The following is a 20,195-nucleotide window of genomic DNA, read 5'->3' on the forward strand; positions in this document are numbered from 1 at the left end:
CTCTAAAAATCCTGATGAAACAGCACTTGGCTAAAAGACACCACAAAAGCAGAATGCAGAAGATCACATGAACCAGCTAGCATGAATGTCGAACAGGAGCTGCAAAATCCATTGCAGAGTGTTTCCCAGATAGCAGGGACAGCGGCACAGAACAGTACATAGGGTACATCCATCCCAGGGAGTGCACGGCACAAAAGAACTTGCGACAGGCCGGCATGCAGCCTTGAGTGGCTACTGACATCCGCAGGCCCACAGGCAGTGGAACCGGCTGCGGTATAAGCCGTCATTAGGACTCAGGTACTGGCTAGGCCGTGCAGTGAATGCCATCTGCAGGGCCCAAGGGGAAAGCCCACGTCAGCGGCAAACAGCGTCCACAGGCCCCGCGGCCAGGTGGAGTGCCGCGGCATATCACATCTGCAGTACTCAAAGGGTTAATTAGTTCCAAAGTAATTACTACATTTGTCAAAATCATGGTTTGTGTAACTATATCTGTTAATTTCATTATTTAAACAAATAATTCGGCCTAACCTTTGTGGTAGAAGAAACTGTTAAAAAGATGGAATTTTTTGAGGGATTCAGTTAATTGAATGAATTATTTTATAATTGTAATTTCTGTAAATTAAACACTGAACATTGTATTTCAGTGCCTATTATCGCCATTTTTGGTCCCGAGACAGCCAGTCCATGGCCGATTTTCAGAGAGAAATTATGTACTGTTACAAGTAACAACAATGCATCAACTTAACAGCAGAATTAGTGTAATGCGAATAGGCTGTGGGTTAAAACAATGACAGTGTGTGTTAAATTTATTTGAGAAATAGTGTCACACATATCTTATTATTCTGCAAGAACTGTGAACTGTGTCATTAGGTTTTCACTGCTCATAGATGTTCAACAGAAAACTATTGTAGCAGTATGCTGATGTTTGCCTGCAACCTATTAATGAGACTTAACATTTACCAATAGTGAACTGTGTAATGATGGAGGGTTGGGAACAGTGAAAGTAAAGAACTGAAACACAACTGTGCAACTGTTGGCTACATCATTTACGGCAGTCAGTGTTGTACTTCCATCCCTCATTTTTCAGCCAGTATAACAATGCAGCACCTCAACACTGAGGACTATCAATGAAGAAATAAAGCAGGCAAACGTCACCACTGGGGCCCTGTCAGGTGAAAGCAACATCATTTTATCATAACTAATATTTGATTTTGTCATTAAGTCTTCAAAAGTCTTGAAGATATCTTCTCTGCAAGTTTTGCCTTTCAGTGGCAATGTTTTTAGCAATTCTTCCCGAAATTATTTTCTTTCAAACATCCAAAAATCACATGAAAATAGATGTTTGTTCTTCATCAACAATGTTGCATGTTCACCTAGTGCTATGATGTAGCAAGGTCCCTTCTGCAGAAATTCAAGCAAACTACTTTTATCGTCAGCAGCAAAAATTTTGGTTCTTCTTGTATTAATTCTTGCTGACAGTGGAATACCCTGAATTCTGGCAACAGTATCATGTTTCTCCTCAAAAAGCGTCACGGCCACTTCCAACATACCTTTTTTTTTTTTTTTTAAAACTGTCTCAGGGTTTGAAAATGGCTTGTGGTGTTTACTAAGTCTCCAACACACATGCATCGCTGCTTCTATAGATTTTTGTTGCTAGCTCATAGAGAGAACTAGAAAGGATGTGCTTTTTTTGTAGGAAGCTAGATATGCCTGGAGTTTTTCTTACAACCTTTACTACTCAGAGGAAAATTTTTATGGAACTGCTGGTGAGTTGTTTCACAGTATCACTTTAAATTTGGCACTTTAACGAGAGTGACAGTTCTGTTGCATACAAGGCAAACTGAAACAGCCCCAGGCCTATCAGGCAGTGTAAAACAATATTGTTCAGTCCACTCAGTCAAAAAGTTGCTATTTTCACTACCAGCTTTATGCTTTTTAGGATCCATATTGATGCAAAAGAAATGTTAATAAGCCTCAATAATAATGAAACACTCTGTGTGAGATTGCAACAACTACTGACAAAGTGGCAATAAAATATGTGTACTTTGTTTAGATTTGTTCCTTATAAAAATACCAGTGTCCAGCACACAGCAGGTGCTGATGCACTGCAAAGGAGCTACTTCCATGTCAAAGTGTATGCTGCCACACATCCAAGAAGCTGCACTGCAAAGGAGTTGCTTCGTTGTCAGAGATCGCTGCCACCTATAGTGCAGTTTCATAAAGTAGCTTTAAGCTATAGTTCAAGTTACAAGCACAAAAAATTTGTTTAAATGAATATGCCTTCCCCAATTTATTAGAGGTTTCAGAGGTTGTTAGAGTCTGAAATCAATTTATAAAATTTCCTTGTTCATTAAATAAAATTCTTGTGCTGCAATTTGCGTGTACAGAGCTTTTACATGAGTTGACATAACATGCTGTGCCAGTTGGCCAGCTTGCTCCCATCCACTACCATTGTTCAGTGCACTCTCCTGCATCGCACTGCATATCAACTTTGTATTTAATCTACCTATAAATAACCATTAAGAATTTTAATTCTTCAGCAGTTAATTGTAAAACTACCACAAAAAATTATAAAGGTGGTGCTCCAACGAATTGTGATCTACGGAAAAATATATTATAAAGGTGGCACTCAAACAAATTGTGAACTACAGAAAAATATCTTTTTTAAAATAATTTGAGTACATAATTTATACTTTCAAAATATTTTGGCAGGCTAGTTTTTGACCTTCCATGGTCCAGACTTGATCCATGGTCCGCCAGTTACCAACTACTGTTCTTGGGGATAGGATGAAGACAAATCTCCAAAATGCATTCAAGGCTTGTGGGATATTCCCACTCAAAAGAGAAGCTGTCTTCTCTAAACTTTAAGGTGAACATGTCTTCTCTAAACTTTAAGGTGAACAGGACATGGAAGAGAAAAAGGAAGCTGTAGCTGAATCTTATTTAAAGTCTCTATGCAAAAAGAAAAACCGATAGCCCATTCAAATATGAAAAGAACAAAAATTGCTGTAAGCCCTGATAAAGTTGTTTTAGGTATTCATGCATTGAACATTGTTCCAAAATCATTCAAAAGGCCACCAAATGAAAATATATGTGCACTACATAAAAAGCTCAGATTGCCTGCAGGTGTAAATATACAAACGATCCTCAACCTAGTTTTCCAAATCATCCACAGCTAATGAAGACCTCTCAAAGGCCAAGAGAAATCTCTTTCAGAAGTGTGGTAATTCTTCATCAGAAGGTGAGCCAGGTGTAATGAAATTGTCAGAGCAATGGAAACTGATGGAAATGATTTTGATCCTTCAAATGATCCTGTTGTTGAAGATTTGCTGCTCGCTAAGTGTGAGTGTCAGGACCTTTTTCAAAATGGCTTTATTATGGTGAAAGTAGTTGGAGGTAAAAGGGGGAGGCAAATTTGTTGCCATGTTTAAATTATTCAAAAAGTTGCACCAGAGGAATGGATATCTGAAATAAGGGTGATTCGCTCCAGTTACACTAAAAGTACCTTTGTTCCAAAAGAACATGATATATTCATTGCCTCATTCTGTTACATGATTGGCAAGCTGCCTTCACCAGAGCTTCAAGCTGACTGGTGTAGAATTACGTGTAAATTTCCAAGGAGGATTTAAGTAAAAGAAGTTTAATATTTTTTGTAATTAGAAGTTTTTTCTAGTGTGTTTTAATAAATGATTGATAATTTCATTCATAGAAATGAATGTTTCAGTGATACCTGGATTATCAACATTTTACAAAACATCCAGTTTTCAGTGAGGATCATCAAGATCCCTTTATGGAGTCATATTCATACTGCACTACACTAACATTTATCCCAGGACTATTCTGCATGTGCTTGTAATAAAATAAATTTGAGGGGTCAGTGTAACCCCACATCACGGGTTAACATTGACCCCTTTCAATTTTTTTTTCTACTAACCTTTGAAAAATATAAATATTACCCCAGATGATGGTACTGGAGGACAAGAACAAAAGGGAAACCCATCTGGCAGAATTTTGCATGGAGTATAATTTAATCATTGCTAATGCTTGAGTTAAGAATCATGAAAGAAGGTTGTTTATGAGGAAGAGTTCTGGAGATATTAGAAGATTTCTGTAGATTACTTAATGGTTAAACAGGAATTTCAAAAGCAGATTTTAAACTGCAAACATTTTTGTGGGTGGACATGGGGTGCTGCCAAAGCAGAGGTACCAAACACAGCTTTCTGAAATCCCTTCGCAAAAGAAGATGAAGTAAATATTCCAAAATCTGATTCGAGAGCAGCTGCCAACATGAGTAACGCAGAAGTAAATATCCTTGGTGATGTAGAAGTAAACATTCTCAAAGTAGTGAAGCAACTTAAATCACGTAATAAAAGCAAGTCTTCTGGTTCAGACTGTATACCAATTAGATTCCTTTCAGAGTATGCTGATACAAGAGCTCCATACTTTACAATCATACACAACCGTTCGCTTGCCAAAAGATCCATACCCAAAGACTTGAAAGTTGCACAGGTAACACCAGTATTCGAGAAAAGTAGTAGGAGTAATCCACTAAATTACAGGTCCATATCATTAACGTCAATATGCAGCAGGATTTTGGAACATATATTGTGTTGGAACTTTATGAATTACCTCGAAGAAAATGATCTACTGACACACAGTCAACATGGATTTAGTAAACGTCATTCTTGTGAAACACAACTAGCTCTTTACTTGCATGAAGTGTTGAGTGCTATAGACAAGGGATTTCAGATTGATTCCTTATTTCTGGAATTGGAAGGCTTTTGACACTGTACCACACAAGAGGCATGAGGTGAAATTGCCTGCTTATGCAATATCTTCTTAGTTATGTGACTGGATTCGTGATTTCCTGTCAGAGAGGTCACAGTTCGTAGTAACTGATGGAAAGTCATTGAGTGAAACAGCAGTGATTTCTGGCATTCTCCAAGGTAGTGTTATAGGTCCTTTGCTGTTCCTTATCTGTCTAAACAATTTGGGGGACAATCTGAGCAGCCGTCTTAGGTTGTTTGCAGATGATGCTGTCGTTTATTGACTAATAAAGTCATCAGAAGATCAAAACAAATTGCAGAATGATTTAGAAAGATGTCTGTATGGTGCGAAAATTGGCAAATGACCCTAAATAACGAAAAATGTGAGACCATCCTTATGAGTGTTAAAAGGAATCTGTTAACTTTGGTTACACGATAAATCAGTCGAATCTCAAATGATTTGCCCATATGCAGCCCTTATCTTCATTAGGGTGATCCCCAGATTGTGTCTGCTCTGCTTACATACTTTTGTTACTGCGCCCATAATGCCACCAGATGGCATCCAACATTGCAGTGGGCAGTGATCATAATGGTTGGTTGGTTGTTTCGGGGAAGGAGACCAGACAGCGAGGTCATCGGTCTCATCGGATTAGGGAAGGACGGGGAAGGAAATCGGCCGTGCCCTTTGAAAGGAACCATCCCGGCATTTGCCTGGAGCGATTTAGGGAAATCACGGAAAACCTAAATCAGGATGGCCGGACGCGGGATTGAACCGTCATCCTCCCGAATGCGAGTCCAGTGTCTAACCACTGCGCCACCTCGCTCGGTGGTCATAATGTTTTGGCTTATCAGTGTATCTACCATATGCACAATACAGTACAGTAAATACATACTGTACAGTATTGCTCTTTTTCTGTTTGCAATTATAACAGCTTTTGTGTGGTTTATTGCAATGTTTTTACTGTACACACATGTAGAGTCATCATTTTTGAGTTAAGATATTGTTTATTTTAATGTAAATCTGTACTTTCTGATAATCTGGCCTTTTTTGTGTTCCAACCCACACCCTGGTCCCAAAGGTGATGAATAATAGGGGCTGTACTGTATGTGAAACAGTTGAAGTACTCTTGGCTTCAAGAAGAACTTAGCAATTCCTATACCAAAGAAGGTACGTGCTGACAGGTGTAAATGTCACCACGCTATCAGTTTAATAAATCATGGTTGCAAAACTCTGACTCTAATTAGTTACAGAAGAATGGAAAAACTTGTAAAATCTGACCTCAGAGAATATCAGTTTGGGTTCCAATGAGATGTATGAACACCACAGTAATGAAAAAGTAAATAAAGGAAAACTACATTCATAGTGTTTTTAGATTTAGAGAAAGATGTGACAGTGTTGACTGGAATTTGGAAGGTAGCAGGGATGAAATAAAGAGAGTATACAGCTATCTACAATTTGCACAGAAACCAGACAGCAGTTATAAGAGCTGATGGACATGAAAGGGAAGCAGTATTTGAGAAAGTAATAAGACTGGGTTGTAGCCCGGCATTATTTAATCTGTACTTTGAGCAAAAATTAGAGGAAACTAATGAGATATTTGGTAAGGCAGTTCAAGTTCAAGAGAAGATATAATATCGCTCACGTTTGCCGATGACATTGTAATTCTGTCAGAGATGGCAAATGGGTGGGAAGTTCAGACTTGATATCAAATTATAAGATGAACACTAACAAATGTAAAACAAGCTTAACAGAATGTAATCAAATTAAGCCAGGTGATGCAGATAGAGTTACAATAGAAAATGAGACACTAAAGGCAACTTATGACTTTTGTTATTTGGGCAGCAAAATAACTGATGGTGGCTGAAGTAGAGAGGCTATATAATCAAGACTGGCAATAGTAAGAAAACAGTTTCTGAAAAAGAAAGATTTGTTAACATCGAATATAAATGTATGTGATAGGAATTCTTTTCCAAAGACACTTTACACTTTTACTAAAGTGAAAAATGAATGATAAACAGTTGTGACAGGAAGGGAATAGAAGCTTTAGAAACCTAGTGCTACAGAAGAATCCTTAAGATTATGTGGGTGGATCAAATAACAGTAACCTTAAACAAATTAATGATATCAATATAATAGAAGGAAACATTCCACGTGGGAAAAATTTAAATGTGTCTGCTTGTGTCTGTATGTGTGGATGGATATGTGCGTGTTTGCGAGTGTATACCTGTCCTTTTTTCCCCCTAAGGTAAGTCTTTCCGCTCCCGGGATTGGAATGACTCCTTACCCTCTCCCTTAAAACCCACTTCCTTTCGTCTTCCCCTCTCCTTCCCTCTTTCCTGATGAGGCAACAGTTTGTTGCGAAAGCTTGAATTTTGTGTGTATGTTTGTGTTTGTTTGTGTGTCTATCGACCTGCCAGCGCTTTCGTTCGGTAAGTCACCTCATCTTTGTTTTTATATATAACCTTAAACAAAGTGTGATCAATATGTCCACCTACTGTAAAAAGCAGATCTCGTGCAATTTGTTTCCCAATGTGTATTTCTTACTGTTCAGTCAAACTGCGACCAAAACTTGGGAGCAATAAAGTAGTTCTGGAAGTGCAAATAAATTACATGTCCCCTTCACTGTTTTCCTAGATTCCTCCGCTGTCTACATCTACATCTATACTCTGCAAAGCACCATGCATTGCATGACAGAGAGTATGTCCCCATTGTACCAGTTATTGCAGTTTCTTCTCATTCCATTCACATATGGAGCATGGGAATGCTCCATAGTTTACATCTATCTTCAAAGTTCTGCCAGTCCACTTCCTTCAGTATCTCTGTAACACTCTCCCATGGATTAAAGAAATCTGTGTTATGTTGCCCTTCTCTGTATATGTTCAATACCACCTCTTAGTCCTATTTGGTACGGGTCCCAGATACTTGAGCATGAGTAATTTGTAAGTAATTTCCTTTGTATGGTTATAATAGAGGGAAACATTCCACGTAGGAAATATATATCTAAAAACAAAGATGAGGTGACTTACCAATGAAAGTGCTGGCAGGTCGACAGACACACAAACAAACACAAACATACACACAAAATTCAAGCTTTCGCAACAAACTGTTGCCTCATCAGGAAAGAGGGAAGGAGAGGGAAAGACGAAAGGATGTGGGTTTTAAGGGAGAGGGTAAGGAGTCATTCCAATCCCGGGAGCGGAAAGACTTACCTTAGGGGGAAAAAAGGACGGGTATACACTCGCACACACACACATATCCATCCACACATATACAGACACAAGCAGACATATTTAAAGACAAAGAGTTTGGGCAGAGATGTCAGTCGAGGCAGAAGTGCAGAGGCAAAGATGTTGTTGAATGACAGGTGAGGTATGAGTGGCGGCAACTTGAAATTAGCGGAGATTGAGGCCTGGTGGATAACGGGAAGAGAGGATATATTGAAGAGCAAGTTCCCATCTCCGGAGTTCGGATAGGTTGGTGTTAGTGGGAAGTATCCAGATAACCCGGACGGTCTAACACTGTGCCAAGATGTGCTGGCCGTGCACCAAGGCATGTTTAGCCACAGGGTGATCCTCATTACCAACAAACACTGTCTGCCTGTGTCCATTCATGCGAATGGACAGTTTGTTGCTGGTCATTCCCACATAGAATGCGTCACAGTGTAGACAGGTCAGTTGGTAGATCACGTGGGTGCTTTCACACGTGGCTCTGCCTTTGATCGTGTACACCTTCCGGGTTACAGGACTGGAGTAGGTGGTGGTGGGAGGGTGCATGGGACAGGTTTTACACCGGGGGCGGTTACAAGGGTAGGAGCCAGAGGGTAGGGAAGGTGGTTTGGGGATTTCATAGGGATGAACTAAGAGGTTACGAAGGTTAGGTGGACGGCGGAAAGACACTCTTGGTGGAGTGGGGAGGATTTCATGAAGGATGGATCTCATTTCTGGGCAGGATTTTAGGAAGTCGTATCCCTGCTGGAGAGCCACATTCAGAATCTGATCCAGTCCCGGAAAGTATCCTGTCACAAGTGGGGCACTTTTGTGGTTCTTCTGTGGGAGGTTCTGGGTTTGAGAGGATGAGGAAGTTGCTCTGGTTATTTACTTCTGTACCAGGTCGGGAGGGTAGTTGCGGGATGCGAAAGCTGTTGTCAGGTTGTTGGTGTAATGCTTCAGGGATTCCGGACTGGAGCAGATTCGTTTGCCACGAAGACCTAGGCTGTAGGGAAGGGACCGTTTGATGTGGAATGGGTGGCAGCTGTCGTAATGGAGGTACTGTTGCTTGTTGGTGGGTTTGATGTGGACGGATGTGTGAAGCTGGCCATTGGACAGGTGGAGGTCAACATCAAGGAAAGTGGCATGGGATTTGGAGTAGGACCAGGTGAATCTGATGGAACCAAAGGAGTTGAGGTTGGAGAGGAAATTCTGGAGTTCTTCTTCACTGTGAGTCCAGATCATGAAGATGTCATCAATAAATCTGTACCAAACTTTGGGTTGGCAGGCCTGGGTAACCAAGAAGGCTTCCTCTAAGCGACCCATGAATAGGTTGGCGTACGAAGGGGCCATCCTGGTACCCATGGCTGTTCCCTTTAATTGCTGGTATGTCTGGCCTTCAAAAGTGAAGAAGTTGTGGGTCACGATGAAGCTGGCTAAGGTAATGAGGAAAGAGGTTTTAGGTAGGGTGGCAGGTGATCGGCGTGAAAGGAAGTGCTCCATCGCAGCGAGGCCCTGGACGTGCGGGATACTTGTGTATAAGGAAGTGGCATCAATGGTTACAAGGATGGTTTCTGGGGGTAACGGATTGGGTAAGGATTCCAGGCGTTCGAGAAAGTGGTTGGTGCCTTTGATGAAGGATGGGAGACTGCACGTAATGGGTTGAAGGTGTTGATCTACGTAGGCAGAGATACGTTCTGTGGGGGCTTGGTAACCAGCTACAATGGGACGGCCAGGATGATTGGGTTTGTGAATTTTAGGAAGAAGGTAGAAGGTAGGGGTGCGGGGTGTCGGTGGGGTCAGGAGGTTGATGGAGTCAGGTGAAAGGTTTTGTAGGGGGCCTAAGGTTCTGAGGATTCCCTGAAGCTCCGCCTGGACATCAGGAATGGGATTACCTTGGCAAACTTTGTATGTGGTGTTGTCTGAAAGTTGACGCAGTCCCTCAGCCACATACTCCCGACGATCAAGTACCACGGTCGTGGAACCCTTGTCCGCCGGAAGAATGATGATGGACCGGTCAGCCTTCAGATCACGGATAGCCTGGGCTTCAGCAGTGGTGATGTTGGGAGTAGGATTAAGGTTTTTTAAGAAGGATTGAGAGGCAAGGCTGGAAGTCAGAAATTCCTGGAAGGTTTGGAGAGGGTGATTTTGAGGAAGAGGAGGCGGGACCCAATTCCTCTTCCTCAAAATCACCCTCTCCAAACCTTCCAGGAATTTCTGACTTCCAGCCTTGCCTCTCAATCCTTCTTAAAAAACCTTAATCCTACTCCCAACATCACCACTGCTGAAGCCCAGGCTATCCGTGATCTGAAGGCTGACCGGTCCATCATCATTCTTCCGGCGGACAAGGGTTCCACGACCGTGGTACTTGATCGTCGGGAGTATGTGGCTGAGGGACTGCGTCAACTTTCAGACAACACCACATACAAAGTTTGCCAAGGTAATCCCATTCCTGATGTCCAGGCGGAGCTTCAGGGAATCCTCAGAACCTTAGGCCCCCTACAAAACCTTTCACCTGACTCCATCAACCTCCTGACCCCACCGACACCCCGCACCCCTACCTTCTACCTTCTTCCTAAAATTCACAAACCCAATCATCCTGGCCGTCCCATTGTAGCTGGTTACCAAGCCCCCACAGAACGTATCTCTGCCTACGTAGATCAACACCTTCAACCCATTACGTGCAGTCTCCCATCCTTCATCAAAGACACCAACCACTTTCTCGAACGCCTGGAATCCTTACCCAATCCGTTACCCCCAGAAACCATCCTTGTAACCATTGATGCCACTTCCTTATACACAAGTATCCCGCACGTCCAGGGCCTCGCTGCGATGGAGCACTTCCTTTCACGCCGATCACCTGCCACCCTACCTAAAACCTCTTTCCTCATTACCTTAGCCAGCTTCATCGTGACCCACAACTTCTTCACTTTTGAAGGCCAGACATACCAGCAATTAAAGGGAACAGCCATGGGTACCAGGATGGCCCCTTCGTACGCCAACCTATTCATGGGTCGCTTAGAGGAAGCCTTCTTGGTTACCCAGGCCTGCCAACCCAAAGTTTGGTACAGATTTATTGATGACATCTTCATGATCTGGACTCACAGTGAAGAAGAACTCCAGAATTTCCTCTCCAACCTCAACTGCTTTGGTTCCATCAGATTCACCTGGTCCTACTCCAAATCCCATGCCACTTTCCTTGATGTTGACCTCCACCTGTCCAATGGCCATCTTCACACGTCCGTCCACATCAAACCCACCAACAAGCAACAGTACCTCCATTACGACAGCTGCCACCCATTCCACATCAAACGGTCCCTTCCCTACAGCCTAGGTCTTCGTGGCAAACGAATCTGCTCCAGTCCGGAATCCCTGAAGCATTACACCAACAACCTGACAACAGCTTTCGCATCCCGCAACTACCCTTCCGACCTGGTACAGAAGCAAATAACCAGAGCAACTTCCTCATCCTCTCAAACCCAGAATCTCCCACAGAAGAACCACAAAAGTGCCCCACTTGTGACAGGATACTTTCCGGGACTGGATCAGATTCTGAATGTGGCTCTCCAGCAGGGATACGACTTCCTAAAATCCTGCCCAGAAATGAGATCCATCCTTCATGAAATCCTCCCCACTCCACCAAGAGTGTCTTTCCGCCGTCCACCTAACCTTCGTAACCTCTTAGTTCATCCCTATGAAATCCCCAAACCACCTTCCCTACCCTCTGGCTCCTACCCTTGTAACCGCCCCCGGTGTAAAACCTGTCCCATGCACCCTCCCACCACCACCTACTCCAGTCCTGTAACCCGGAAGGTGTACACGATCAAAGGCAGAGCCACGTGTGAAAGCACCCACGTGATCTACCAACTGACCTGTCTACACTGTGACGCATTCTATGTGGGAATGACCAGCAACAAACTGTCCATTCGCATGAATGGACACAGGCAGACAGTGTTTGTTGGTAATGAGGATCACCCTGTGGCTAAACATGCCTTGGTGCACGGCCAGCACATCTTGGCACAGTGTTAGACCGTCCGGGTTATCTGGATACTTCCCACTAACACCAACCTATCCGAACTCCGGAGATGGGAACTTGCTCTTCAATATATCCTCTCTTCCCGTTATCCACCAGGCCTCAATCTCCGCTAATTTCAAGTTGCCGCCACTCATACCTCACCTGTCATTCAACAACATCTTTGCTTCTGCACTTCTGCCTCGACTGACATCTCTGCCCAAACTCTTTGTCTTTAAATATGTCTGCTTGTGTCTGTATATGTGTGGATGGATATGTGTGTGTGTGCGAGTGTATACCCGTCCTTTTTTCCCCCTAAGGTAAGTCTTTCCGCTCCCGGGATTGGAATGACTCCTTACCCTCTCCCTTAAAACCCACATCCTTTCGTCTTTCCCTCTCCTTCCCTCTTTCCTGATGAGGCAACAGTTTGTTGCGAAAGCTTGAATTTTGTGTGTATGTTTGTGTTTGTTTGTGTGTCTGTCGACCTGCCAGCACTTTCATTTGGTAAGTCACCTCATCTTTGTTTTTAGATATATAATTTCCTTTGTAGATTGATAGCAGTTCCCAAGTATTCTACCAATAAAATGAAGTCTACCACTTGATGTACCCACTACTGAGCCTATGTGATCATTCCATTTCATATCCCTACAAAGTGTTACACCCAGGTAATTGTATGAGTTGGTCGATTACAACAGTGACTCATTATATCATAGAGTACTATGTTTCTTCATTTTGTGAAGTGCACAGTTTTATATTTCTGAACATTTAAAGCTAGTTGCCAATTTTTGCACTACTCTGAAATCTTATCACGGTCTGACTAAATTATTTATGCAACTTCTTTCAGACAGTACTTCAGTATGGACAACTGCATCATCTGCAGAAAGGCTGAAGTTATTCTTAATAGTGTCTCCAAGGTCATTAATGTAGAAGATGAACAGCAAGGGTCCCAACACACTTCCCTGGGGCACATCTTAAGTTACTTCTACATCTCACGATGCCTCTCCATCTAAGATAACTTGCTGTGTCCTCCCTACCAAGAAGTTCTCAATCCAGTCACAAATTTCGCTAGATACCCTATATGATCATACTTTAGATAATAAATGTAGGTGTGGTACTAAGTCAAATTCTTTCGGAAATCAAGGAATACTTTATCTTCCTGACTGCCTTTGTCCGAAGGTTCCAGTATATCATGTGAGAAAAGTGTGAGTTGGGTACCACATGATTGATATTTTCAGAATCTGTGCTGATTGGCATTGAGGAGATCATTCTGTTCAAGGTACCTCATTATGTTTGAGCTCAGAATATGTTCTAATGTTCTACAACAAATCAATGTCAGGGATACTCGATGGTAGTTTTGTGGATCACTTCTACTACCCTTCTTGTAGATGGGTGTGACCTGTGCTTTTTTCCAAGAACTGGGCATGGTTTTTTCATTGAGGGATCTATGATAGATTATAGTTAGAAGAGGGGCTAACTCAACCGCAAATTCAGTAAGATATGTATTCCATTGAGCCCTAGAGTGTTGTTAAGTTTTAATGATTTCAGCTGTTTCTCAACACCGCTGATACTAATATTGATTTCATTCATTTGTTCAGTGGTATGAGGATTAAAATGTGGGAATTCTCCTGGGTTTTCTCATTTGCTAGAGGCTGGACACTAACTGTGATGCCGCTAACAGCTTTTAAATATGACCAGAATTTCTTTGGGTTTTGTGATAAACGATTTGACAATATTCTGCTATGGTAGTCATTGAAAGCAACACACATTGCTCTCTTGACAGCCAAAAGTGTTTCATTCAGCATCTCTCTACCTATAACCCTATATTTTGTTTTATACCTATTGTGCAGTAATCTCTGTTTCTTTAGAAGTTTCTTTACAGTGACTGTATACCACTGAAGTCCCATCTCATTAAGAACTGTTCTAGTGGGGTACACATCTAGTCAGTGCATTCTTTTTAACTTGAGCCATACTTCCTCTATAGGCTCCTGCCCTGTGCTCAAAGTTTCAAGTTCCTCATTAAGATATGACTCTACTGAGTTTTTTGAGTGTAGTTTCAGCTCTCTTAGATTGCAGATGTTTGTGCAAGTTGTGCTTGTGTGTGTGTGTGTGTGTGTGTGTGTGTGTGTCTACTGCTGACAAAGGCCTTAATGGCCGAAAGCTATGATTGTGTGAATCTTTTTATTGTGCCTATCGCGGCTCAGTATCTCCGCTATATGGTGAGTAGCAACTTTCCTTCCCTCGTATTGTTACATTCCATCCTGGATTTTCCATTGTTTGATTTTTACTGAACATAAATATCTTTCTGCTTGTTTTAGTTGTCTTTTGTACTTTGATAATCATTCTTGCCAGAACTGTCTCATGGCCACTGATTCCAGTTTCAATGTGGACATCTGCAAAGAGATCTATTTTGATTGTTCCCATTAGATCCAATATATTGTCATCATGAGTGGGGTTCCTAACTATCTGTTCCAGGTAGTTTTCAGAGAAGAGTTTCGCGTGGTGTCTTATCTTGGCCACCACTAACAAACTGTAATTTTTCCTTTTGATTCTTGGATGATTAAAGTCTCCCCTGGTCATTACAGTATGGTTGGGGAACTTAACATACAAGTGAACTTAGGTTTACAGTATGGTTGGGGAACTTAACATACAAGTGAACTTAGGTTTCCTCTTAAGTTTTTGGTTACATCAGGAGAAGAGTCTAGTGGTTGATAGAAGGACCTAAACAATCTCAGATGCAGCTTCAATTTCTGTCTCGGTGGATTTGAGTTTCTAGTCTACTGTGACAAATATGCCATTCCCAATACCTCTTTTGCCTATCCTTTCAATAGACACTCAAATTTTCCCCAAATATCTCACTGTTATCACTTTCATATTTCAACCACACTTTGCATCTCATAAAAAATCAGCAAGAATCACAAGTCTTGAGACAGATAGCATTGTTTACTTCACCACAAGCTTGCTGCCATTTGAGATACCATAGTGAAGTAGCAGCAAAAACTCCAGTGTTAAATGTGAGCAAACTGCATGGGTGGCAGGTGTAAATGAAATGTACTGTTACTGCATAAAATTTATTAGTGATAATGTTTGTTCAGTAGCAGTCATTTCTCTATTATGCTACTTGGGTGAAAGGCTGCAGTAGAACTGGCATTTACACTAATGGGCCTAGGGAAGGCTGCTTCTCATAGGCAGAAGATAGGAACTCAAGTAGTGGGAGAAGTCAGCTCTCACACATTTCTTTCTTAGTTTTTTTTCTCTGTTCAGCTTTGCAACCCTTCTATGCCTGTGTCGTTGGCTTAGCACCAACAATCATTTAATGGAAACAATTCAGATTTTTATTGGGAGACCTCCATGAGCTTTGCTGCAGACTTGTAATAAATGACATGTCATGCAGAAATTATCAGTAGGTTTCAAATATTTGAGCCTTTTATGCTATTTGTACCTGTCTGGATAGCTGTGTGTGTTAAAGCACCCACTTCCAGGACAGGGAGGTGCGCCAGGGCTGGTATGAATCCACCTGGTGGATTGACAGTGGTGGTCGGTGTGCCGGCCAGCCAGGATGTGATTTTTATGCAGTTTCCCAAATCCCACTATGTGAATACCAGGCTGGTACCCATGTAATGCCTCAGATACACACTATGCAAAATTTAAAGACATTTTTCGTGCTTACATGTCGAATTTACTGTGGACGCAGACAGATGGGGTACACTGATTCTGTCCTGGGGGGTGAAAAGGGGCTGATGACCTTAGATGTTTGGTCTCCTTAAACCCATAATCAGCAGCTCAGCTGTATTCTGTTTGTTTGGCTTATTTGCGTTGATTCCACCTTTTCTTTCTAGCAGGCTAAAGGTGTCTGATACCTGATGACAGAGTTTGACTGCATCCCATCTCACTGAGGTATAAATTTTCATGTCTTCTCATTTACATTCCTATAACAGTCTCATCCATTATGGATTTCATTGTGAGAGGTGTAACTATTGATTGAGATGACAAAAAAACATAATCCTGCAACAGTCACAAAGATTTAACTTCACATGTTTTGATGGTTAAAACACCATCATTCGGTGGAAGGCATGTTTGCTGCATATTATATTCAACATTTCTGGAACACCCCCCCCCCCCCCCCCCAGAAATGTTGCAATATACCTTGGGGGGGGGGGGGGTGTCTTAAGGAACAAATCAAGGACATGATCCTGTATCTGGAAACATCATCCAGTGATGTTACAGAGCTCTGTTGCTTAAGTGGGTGATGGTTTCAGACACAGATTTTCATCTGCTGTTTATTTTTCTCCTGGAACTCTCTAAAATCTCCCATGTTTTTTTAGTGTACAGAAGAAAAATAAACTGCAGATGGAAACACGTATCTCAAGCAGTCATCCACAAAGACAACAGTATTGCATTGGTAGGAGACAAGGCCCGTCTATACAGCAGCTAGATGCATGTTCTCCTCTAGCATTTGTGGCAATCAGTCATGATCACTGAATAACAAACAACATTGTGAGACATTCTGCCTATGGGGCTTCAACATACAAAATCACATTTGCTGCTGAAGGGATGACCTAGTGGCAGGTGCCGATATCTATAGCTTCGATGTTTTGTAACATCATTGGAAGACATTTCCGGACACAGGTTCCTATCCTAGACTTGTTCCTCCTGAAACCCTCTACAATCCCTTCAAGTTTTTTAATGAAATCATTCCACTTTAGGCTGTTAAAATGTTATTTATTGTGATTACAGTTTTGACTCGTGATCATTTTCAAGCATTGTCGGATGCTGTAACCTCCTCAGTAATATGATTGAAAATGACCTTGTTTCCAAATTGCAATCACAATAAATAATGTTTTGACAGCCTATAGCAGAATATTTTCATTTGAAAATTTCACAATGGCTGTGGACCCAGTAATTATCAAACCCATTGTTTGTTGCAACGTTTCTAGGACACCCTATATACGGGTGTTCCTTGTATGGGTCATCGGGCATATTTTCTCTGATGTTTCAGCTAATATTTGCAATTTTCATTTTGCAACATGTAGCGGAATAAATCCAAACAAATCCTGCTGATCACACCTTTTATACGACATCCAGTGTCGATGGAAAGTGTTGATTTGTCTCCCAGTGATTTACAAATCAGAATTATATTTGTCCATTTGACAGAGCAGTCCTATATTAGTCTAATGTATTATTCATTTCATAAATACATATTAACAGGAACAGTAAAACACAAAGAATGTTCTCTGACAGCAACTTAGCAACACTTCTTTATGGCAGTAGCAGTCAACACAGGCCAGGGCAGCTCTGTCACACTGGTTCTTCATTTTGTTTTATACATATCAATAAAGCATATATATCAGTAAAGCAATATATATATCAATAAAGCAAATATTGCATTAGACTAATTTGGCACCACGCTGTCAAATGGGCACATAAAATTCCACTTTAAAAATCATTATGTTTGCAACAGGAAATAAACCAATACTTTCCACCGATTCTGGCCGTTTCATGATAGATATGATGAGGAGTGTTGGTTTTTGGCTGGCTCCAGCTACAGGATGCAAAAATGAAATTGCAAGTATCAGCTGAAACAACAGAGAAAATGTATATGATGATTCTCAGGAGAGACACCTGGGTGTGTGTAAAATCAGAACAGGACTTGCATGGTGCGATGGTACACAATACACTATCAAAAGAAACATCATTTAAGCTCATCTTTTTCATCATTGAACTCTGAAGTGATCACTTGTACACAGTACATGTAGATACTGCCAACACTCACTCTGTTTGGGCTTAAACTTAGATAGCTATTATTCCCGACAACCTGAACTTTGAAGAACTCCAGAGATGACAGTATCATTATAGCATCATTTGTGAAACAAGAGGAGCTATACAGAACAATAGATATCAACAATAAGGAAGTGGAATGTCCAACATCATATCCTTCTGCAGTTAACAAAATATATACATTTAAAATATGTATTGTGAAATACTTAGCTGATTTTGTCATAAAACTCAGTCTATTTTTATGATCCTCAGTAGTTGAAATTAAATATCATCACATATTCTGAAGTAGATACTGACTGTCCTGAGCTGTACAAGAGTGTATCACATACATATTGTAACATTGAAACTGTAGTCCATCATTTGGTCAGTGATGCATTATTATTATCTTTGTCAATGAAAATAATTTCATACACTGTACTCCTGTTTCAATTTATTATTTTCCACTGAATATGTAGTGTTTAATATCTGAATTGTTTTTCTTGATGAGTATATCTACAAGGGAGGGGTACCTCACACATATGTACAATCTTATGGGCTTGGAATACAATGTAAAAAAACAAAATATTTAGCTGTCTTGGTGGAGCTTAACTATAAAGGCATACTTTTTAAACAAATGATAATGTTAAACCAAATGTGTTTTCCAGACAGAATCTGTATAAAATAGGACTAACACTAATGATTTGTAATAATTTACAACATTTCAGACTATGGGATAGCAACTCAGAGAATGTGTCTGCAAAGAGGACCATCCGATTCTGAAGAACGCTGTGCCTACACAGTGTGGAACTACAGGAAAGTTTTCATGTGCTTTTGTCAAGGTGACCTGTGCAACTCATCAACAAATCTACATCAGTCTTTTATTTTTGTATTATTTGTCAGTTTTATTGGGCACTGGCTTGTGAACTGATCAGTCATCTCCTTTTGAGTCCTAATTATTTGCTGCTGGTGCTGCTGAAGATGAATACTCAAGTTCCTTCATTGCTCTAAACTCAAGAAATGTTATTACATCACTAAATGTTTTATTGGATTTTTGAAACCAAGTGGCTCATATATATCTCTCTCTCTCTCTTTAAAATTTTCTTAATTATGATCAACAGTTTACTTATAGATTAGAGTAGACCTACGTTGTTACCATGATTTGGGCTTGTTCCTACACTTTGTGCAGCTTGATTTTGATATTTTTCTAGTAATATCTTAGATCATCTACTTCCAAGCCATGCAGTCTTAATCAGTTCTCTTGGTTCTGTTGACATGTACTGAAGTTTTTGTTAAGATGTTTTCTATTAAAAATGGTTAATTGTGACATGTAAAGAGACTGTTACTTCAATTTCTATTAACAAATTCTAATTGTGACTTAATTAACATTAATCAATTTTCTACTGCACATTCTTCTTTCATTCATTATATTAGAGAAATATCAAATGTAAAATATTATTTTGCAATGGATGAACAAATGTATAACTCTCAGTTGACTTAGGAATTATCAAGAGATGCACAAAGATCTGCTTTATACTTGAACAAATCAACATGATTTCTCATTTTGTAATAAACAGATGTCTTAACCAGTCACTCAATAATGAAAAATTCTGATGTTCGCTGGTAAAAGTTACTGTATGCTTTTTCTTTTCTTGTGAAGTCGTGATGTCTCTTTTTGATTTACCATATAATACCATTCTCTGTGGTTTTTACACATTACTTCTTAATGCTTTTGAAGAATACAGTAAACCAAGATGAGATTTTAACCAGAAGTAAGCCTAGTCATCGAAGAAACAAAGAATGCAAACCTAAAAGAAAATCAGAAGTATTGTACAGTAAAGGTAGTTTACCTGTCTCACACTATTGTCCATGACATTCCCCCACATTCCATTATTATTAGTTCTTTGTGTAACAAGGCTGAGTAAGTGTTGTGAATAAATTCTTGATATTTATTTGAGTGAGCCCACCAAGTGTTGAAATAATGTCATGTATATTTTGAATATCAAAATGAATGTATAATTTTGTATGTTTGATAAAATGTGATATGTATTCATTAAAGGAACATAAATGCAAATTAACCTTGGTGTCTTTTGAAACCTGATGTCTTAAGAAGAAAGATTATGAATTATTATATACTGAAGAATATCTTCAAACAGTGTGATCAACGTTTTGTAACAGGTGAAACTATAGTGCCCCCTCAATATGCTAGTTTAAGTCTTGTTTTTTTATTTGTAATGATGCAGGCAAAGTTACTGTACACAGACCATTATAGTTCTATAACATGACTGACCCTCATAGAATACTCGGGTGTCAGTTTGGGTCAAGTCACCTGGGACCACATGAAGATGGCAATGAGCCTGTCTGCCAAAATATCGTGGATGAATTACGTGTGACCCGGCGAACACCCTAGAGTGCTACAAGCTGCAAATACACTGGGAGAACATCTGATTGACACTTAC

At 40.5% G+C, this 20,195-nt stretch overlaps 1 protein-coding gene across 1 annotated transcript in view; it reads left to right on the top strand.

Annotated features, from left to right (window-relative positions):
- Positions 1-19,814, top strand: part of LOC126473584 (uncharacterized) — a 53,257-nt gene extending 33,443 nt beyond the window's left edge. The window contains exon 3 of the mRNA XM_050100730.1: positions 18,465-19,814. Within this exon, the coding sequence (XP_049956687.1) occupies positions 18,465-18,667 (203 nt within the window). The 3' untranslated portion in view covers positions 18,668-19,814. The remainder of the gene's footprint in view (positions 1-18,464) is intronic.
- Positions 19,815-20,195: the final 381 nt, after the last annotated feature.

This window comes from Schistocerca serialis, chromosome 4 (assembly GCF_023864345.2).
Source record: "Schistocerca serialis cubense isolate TAMUIC-IGC-003099 chromosome 4, iqSchSeri2.2, whole genome shotgun sequence".
Classification (NCBI taxonomy): domain Eukaryota; kingdom Metazoa; phylum Arthropoda; class Insecta; order Orthoptera; family Acrididae; genus Schistocerca; species Schistocerca serialis.